The sequence below is a fragment of the Saccopteryx leptura genome, chromosome 2 (genome assembly GCF_036850995.1).
Source record: "Saccopteryx leptura isolate mSacLep1 chromosome 2, mSacLep1_pri_phased_curated, whole genome shotgun sequence".
Lineage (NCBI taxonomy): Eukaryota > Metazoa > Chordata > Mammalia > Chiroptera > Emballonuridae > Saccopteryx > Saccopteryx leptura.
This window is the reverse complement of record NC_089504.1, coordinates 217,953,679-217,960,466: the sequence shown is the minus strand read 5'-3', so window position 1 is coordinate 217,960,466 and position 6,788 is coordinate 217,953,679. Positions and strand designations below refer to the sequence as shown.

Genomic DNA, 6,788 nt, shown 5'->3' with positions numbered 1-6,788 from the left:
TTTCTCTGATACCCTTTCTGCTTTGGGGAAAAGCCAGAAGATGACAGCAGGTAGGAACCCCAGGAGCTGGTACTACCTGCTGTGGCTGGGCCAGCCAGGGATGAGGAAGTTGAGTAAAAGACCTTGGTCTGGTTCTTTATAAGAGGCAGAAGGGAAATGGGGGAGGAACTAATACAGCCTGAAGTCAGCGGCATTAGTTGTGTGCACTGGTCTAGTGCCCAATTGTTAAGCCCCCAGGCACCTGCTTGGTGTTAAAGATAAATGCCCAAGTCCAGAAAGGGGGCCCAGCAGACAGGGACTCTGGCTAAGTGTGTGTGTGTGGGGGGGAGGTCCAGAAAGCAGAGACAGTGGAGTATGAACCATGAACTGCCCCGGAGGAGCGCGGCAGAGTGCCACCCGTGAACTGCCCCGGAGGAGCGCGGCAGAGTGCCACCCGTGAACTGCCCCGGAGGAGCGCGGCAGAGTGCCACCCGTGAACTGCCCCGGAGGAGCGCGGCAGAGTACGAGCTGTGAATTGCCCCGGAGGAGTATAGCATGGTCATGACTTCTGGTCTGGCCAGGGGTGGGGGCGCTCCAGCTCAGGGGCAAGACACTGAACAGGGGGCCTGTAGCTGGGGATTGGAGGGATAAAGGTAGGGAAGAAGGTGTCCAAAAGGACCCATACCATAGCCTCTAAAGTGCGGAAGCATCTCTCTTCCCAAGTCTGGAGGAGAGAAGGCCAGGGGAGAAGCAGAAAGATGAGGTCCTCCTCTTTGGTGCCAGCCGTGCCAAAGAGGAGGACCCATGCGCAACCAGCAGGGGTGACGGGAGCAGTTTCTACCAAGGTGTCCAGAAAGGAAGGGCTTCCAGCCAAGCTGGGCCACCCGTTGTCAGGGCCAAAGAGATGGGCTAGTCACATTGTCTCCTCCCACCCAGCCTTCTCCCGCTCATCACTTCTGACACTGCATGCTGCTCAATGCTTTGGGACAACTTGAGAATTTATGTACAAGAGGGCATGTCAGGAGAACAATAGGCACACACCTCTCTGGGGCAGCACCTCTGTGTCTCTCCCAGGCGCCAAACACCTGCCGGTTGACACAGGCCCAAGCACTTGCAGAAGCCAGCGTGACTCATATTTAAAGGGAACAGTATACCAACACTTGCAGACTTTTTGTAGGAGCAAGGGTAAGCAGGCCGTGCACGCATCCCCAGGCCAGTAACTAGGCAAGCATCTCTTAAAGAGACTATGCCAGCCTCTCACCTTGGTGCTGGGAGCTCATACCCCCTCAGGGCTAACCTGAGTCTTCTCCAGTACTAGGCATCCTTGACGCCGAGCGAAGATTCTGAGGGACCAGATACACAGGTGGCAGTGTTGCCAAGGTTTCTTTGCTGTTATAATTTTCCTGGTAGCCCCAGAAAGCTGGTTATATATGCTCCCTATCGGGAATTTACCCAGTGGGGGGGGCAGTGTGTAAATCCGATGGGCGCTCAAGATCTGTTTGGTTTTGGCCATGGAAGAAGTATCCAGGGATCTCCCAGACTTGTACAGTCAGCCATCAGTAGGAGAGAAGTGCACTGCCCCTTCACCAAAGCATTCAGGGCACAGGAAGAAATATTCCTGGAGAATTTGTTGGGTGATTCCTTCAGAGGGTGGCAGGGCTCAGCAAGGGGTTGAACTGCCCCTGATGTCCCCCACTCCCACCCCACCCCATAAGGGACATCCCCTGATTCTGCTGCCCACTCTGTAGCACCGGTTTGAAAGTCCATCAGCCCGTGCAGGATATGCTCACATTATCATGACCCTCACTCCAGGCAAGTCTGCGCTCAGTGGACCCACATGATGGGGCTGAGTTAGGAGCAGAATGAGGTGAGGAGCTGGAGAGACTTGAACTGACCAAAAGTCTTCGTTTTCCAGAACACATGGTCTGGCATACTGCAGGTGCTTAATAAGTGCATGGGAGGAAGGGAGGAAGGTGTGGAGATGCTGGGCACTTGTTCAAATGACTTTCTGCATTTGTAGTTATCCTCTTAAGATGCTACGGAGCACCTGCCTTTATCATAATCCTTCCCAAGCAAAAGCAAAGACAAAGGCACCCATCAGGCTGGGAAAGTCCTTCAAGGGTCTGTGTTTGGGAGAAAAAGATTCCAATCTGAGCAGCTAGTCCTCTGCCAGGCAGCACTAAAAGCAGCAAAGGGGAATGCCGAGGAATTCCACTTGTCAGATCCCACCTTATTTTTCCTTCTAGAGAAAAGGGGTCTCAGTGGTGCACTGGCTTTTCAGGCAGTGACAAGATTTGCTCCTTGGTCACAACAAAGTGATGGCTCCAACGCTATGATTTATGGAGCTAATTTATTCAGAATGTGATAGCTGGTACATAAGTGAACTTATTAAATGTTACTTAAGTAACATTAATTCCAGCCTTTTTTTTTTTTTTTCCTTTAGAGAGAGACAGGAAGGGAGCAGTAAGCATCAACTCATAGTTGTGGCATTTTATTTGTTCGTTGATTGCTTTCTCATACGTGCCATGTGCCTTGACCAGGGCTCTAACTGAGCCAACGATCCATTGCTCAAGCCAATGACCTTGAGCTTCAAGCCAGCGACCATGTGATCATGTCTATGATCCCACACTCAAGCCGGCAACCTCGGGGTTTTGAACCTAGATCCTCAGCGTCCTAGGTAGACTCTCTATCCACTGCACCACCACCTGGTCAGGCAATTCCCGCCATTTCTTTTTAATTTTTTCCTTTTATTTTTGACAGAGACAGAGTCAGAAGGAGAGACAGATAGGGACAGATAGGAAGAGAGAGAGATGAGAAGCATCAACTCTTCATTGCAGCACCTAAGTTGTTCACTGATTACCTTCTCATACGTGCCTTGACTGGGGGACTCCTGCAGAGCGAGTGACCCCTTGCTCAAGCCAGCAACCCCATGCTCAAGCTGGTGAGCCTCCACTCAAGCCAGATGAGCCCACGCTCAAGCCAGCAACCTCAGGGTTTTGAACCTGGATCCTCAGTGTCCCAGTCCAATGCTTTATCTGCAGCACCACCGCCTAGTCAGGCAGTTCCAGCCTTTTCTTAAAACACTGGGAACCCTGGAAGCATAAGCTCTGGCATTCGCATTGCCTTCCCTCCGCATCCAAAGCTGCCAAGGGCTAGGGTCCCGTATGTGTGGCTGTTTACAAAGTCAGGCTCCAGAGGAAGCGTTAGTCCAAAGGAGAAAAGGCTGTGCAACTAAAGCAGGATCAGAGGGACTGCAAAACAGAAAGAGTTGAGGACAGCCCAGACCCCAGTGTAAAGCAGGACTGTCCCCGTAACAACTCAGCAAACAGTGAATCAAGGCAGGCACCCATTTCAATGCTGGGAACCCCACCGGCTGACCCAGCTGCAAGAAACAACAAAATGATCAGTACACACCATGCACATTCACTAATATTCACACCTTCACTTTACAATTAGTATTTTGGGTCATTTTATAGTAAGCAATTAATAATTTGTTTTTATAAGGTTTAAAATTCCAAACTATCAATATTTCCCTAGTCTCAGCATTCTGGATAGACCTTGAAGATGACACCCACTGCATCCTAAAGGAAAACCAGTCACAAGGTGAATCCAAAATGAAGAATACAATGGAAAGGCCTGTCAGCTCACCTGCATGAACGTTTTTAGGTGTATACCAGTCATCATTCACAATCCCTTAAACCTGTGAACCTGCACACTTGCTAACATTGAGTTGTAACCTCCCATTCCATACTCGCAGCACTTTTATGAACACAGCAGAACACCAGCTGGGGTGGAACAGGGTTCCAAAGACTCAATAATAATATTTGGAGGCCCTGGCCAGCTGGCTCAGTGGTAGAGTGTTGTCCCAGTGTGTGGGGGTCTTGGGTTCAATTACCAGCCAGGGCACATAGGAGAAGCACCCATCTGCTTCTCCATCCTTCTCCCCTCTCTCTTCTCTCTATCTCTCTTTTCTCCTCCCACGGCCAAGGCTCTACTGGAGCAAAGTTGGCCTGGGCACTGAGGATGGCTCCATGGCCTCTGCCTCAGGCGCTAGAATGGCTCTGGTTACAACGGAGCAACGCCCCAGATGGGCAGAGCATCTCCCCCTGGTGGGCATGCCGGGTGGATCCTGGTAGGGCAGATGAGGGAGTCTGTCTCTCTTGCCTCCCCACTTCTCATCTCAGAAAAATACAAAATAAATAAATAAAATATTTGGAAAAAAAAGTATAATTTATTTGTACAATATTTCACAATTTAATTTTATAGTTTACAAAAAGATACAAAACAGAAGACAAACAGGTCACATCAATAAAAGAAGCACTGCGGAGGGACACTTTCTCCCATGACAAGGCTTGTCGGAATCCGGCCTGGAGAGCAGGCACCTCAGTGCTGCATGTCTGGAGGACCTCTGGGAACACTGTTGCCACTGAGGCCCGTGGGCGGAGCATCCTGAGAGAACGGGGTTCTACGACCTTCCATTCTAAGGTTAAGTCCAGGCAGGAGAATCATCTCATTCTTCTTGAAAACCAGTGTGCTGGACAGGAGGCAGAACCTCGGGGGAAGGAGCCAGTGCAAGATTCACCTTCCCCGTCGGCAATTCAAGCATGGCCCTTTCCTCCAGGGCACCCGCAGGGGCTGGCAGGGGCCACACGGAGTCCAAAGTACACTTTTCTCTTCTCTGTGAAGCAGTACGGTGCTGCTGTTCTTCAACAAACTCACTTGTGGAAGGTGAAGTTAGGAGCCAGTCACTTGGAAAAGCAGCTCAAATTGGCCACAGCTAGTCCTCGGCGAAAGTTTCAGAGAATCAAAGGTAGCAACTAAGGGGGATCACAGCCAAGATTCCATGAGCACTGAGGTAGTAACACGTGGAAGCAGTGGATCTCAAATCACACATCCCTGATTTCCCCAGGTAACCTCAATTTCCTGTGATTAGCAGGCCGAAGAGGGTCAGCACAGCATCTTCATCGCACATGGTCGCCCTGTGAGGACCACCATTAGTGAATGTCCCCAAGGAGGCTGGGCGGCTTGTACGCCGGGGAGGAGGGTGAGGGGTGGGGAGTAAATCTCCCTGGGCAGAGCCCCATCCAACATGCCATGGCCCCAGCAGTGCGCAGGGGGGACACATCTGCAAGGGCTCTGTCTGTACTCTCACCTCACAAGAAGTAAAAAAGGTTTCTATGCCCTTTCAAGTGACTATCAAGTCATCACCCACTAAGGGCTGGTCCCTTTATTTCCAGCCACCATCCAGGGCTGCTAAGAAGGCACTTTAAAATGATTGGTAAAAACTCTCATGGGAGACAGGCGCCAAGGTTCCCCTAAGAGGCCCTCCATAGCAGTGGTACCAGAGGGGTTGGGTCCTTTGCATGTCCCACCTGGCTTGCTCCCCTTCTGTCTCAAGCCATCCAGCAGCTGAGAGGTCACCAGCCCCATGGGCACCCCCTAGGTGGGCTCAGAAGGAAGATGCAAGTGGGCAGACTCCATCCCTCTGCCCTGTGTTGGCCCCAGGCATCCACAACTCCGAGTTGGACATTGTCACCCCTTTTGGACAAAATGTCAAGGAGCCTGTGGCCTGCATGGAACTGTGGAGAGTGCCAAAGGCAGACAAGTTCACTATTTAATAAAAATGAGAGGACCTCTGAATCATTTCTACAAATATATTACGGACAGGGAATTAAAACTCAGCCCCTTCATTTTTTGTGGAATGGTGTTAAAGACGAGGCCGGACAGATTAGCTGTTTGCCTGTTCAGAAGGGAAAAGAAAGAATGTTATTTTCTTAAGATAAACAAGACAGAAACTTACTCTCCCCCCCCCCCCATTGACGAGGCATTTATACTCCAAATGAGTGAGCTTAATAGGACTAAGGGATATGATTTCCCTACAGCATGAAGGTAAAGGAGTTAGGCTAACAATGGAGGGAAGGTGGCTGGGTTGAGGACCAGGTGTGCGCAGGACTGGAGGGAGGAGGCAGCCGGGTGTGTGGGAAAGCAAACAGTGTAGCAAAGCCAGGACATAGGCCTTCACTGGGAAAATCAAGCTTGACTTCACCACATCAAGTAACAGTCCTGGCTCCCTGCCAGTGGTCTCTGCCACCTAGCCTTTCCCTGGCTGTGCTGAGCCATCGGCTGTGCCCCGAGCACATCAGGTGGTTTGCCCTCTTACCTACTGGTCAGACAGTCCACCCTTGGCCTGGCTCAGCACCCTGGCCCACCCCAGCTCCACTGGCTTCCCTCCACCGTGCAGCCCCAACAAGACAGCTAGGTTGTCTATTTCTAGCACTCAGACGTTTGCTAGGTGCGGACTGGCCAGCTGCTGTGGTCGCTAGAAGGTATTAGGTCCCATGGTTTTATTTAGGGGCCATGTCAGGCAGTGTCCTCTGGTCCTGCCCCTCCCTCCCCAGCCTGGAAAGGGGCAGAAATCTGTGGAGACTGTCAATCCTGGGGCCTCTACGATGGAGAGGGATCTGGTTCTCGCCGAGAATCCGAGCAGTGCCTGAGAAGAGGTCTCTGTTAGGCAGTGTGGTCAGGCTGGGAGTCCCAGAGGGCAGGATGGCAGGGAGCCCCTTGGACTTCCTGTCTTCACAACCTATATTTGTACCAAAGAATTCCAGCTGCTCTTCCACCCCTAAACTTTGGGACCTGCACAGGGTGCAGTCAATAGCCCAGAAAAGGACAGGGCACAGTCACGACTCAGCTGGCCAGTTTGCATCCCTGTGCTCTCTGCCCATCACCAAATTTTGGATTTGGGGAGGTCTGGGTGGAGCCCACTGAGCCAGGACCATGTGGTCAGCAAAGCACAAGTCCATTGGCAA

General features: G+C 51.4%; 1 protein-coding gene across 6 annotated transcripts in view; it reads right to left on the bottom strand.

The window, feature by feature from the left end:
* Positions 1-4,190: 4,190 nt before the first annotated feature.
* TMPRSS2 (transmembrane serine protease 2) overlaps positions 4,191-6,788 on the bottom strand; it is a 44,896-nt gene continuing 42,298 nt past the window's right edge. For all 6 annotated transcript variants that reach the window (XM_066370142.1, XM_066370145.1, XM_066370143.1 and 3 more), the window contains one exon: positions 4,191-5,719. In XM_066370142.1, coding sequence (XP_066226239.1) covers positions 5,708-5,719 — 12 coding nt within the window. In that variant the 3' untranslated portion in view covers positions 4,191-5,707. The remainder of the gene's footprint in view (positions 5,720-6,788) is intronic.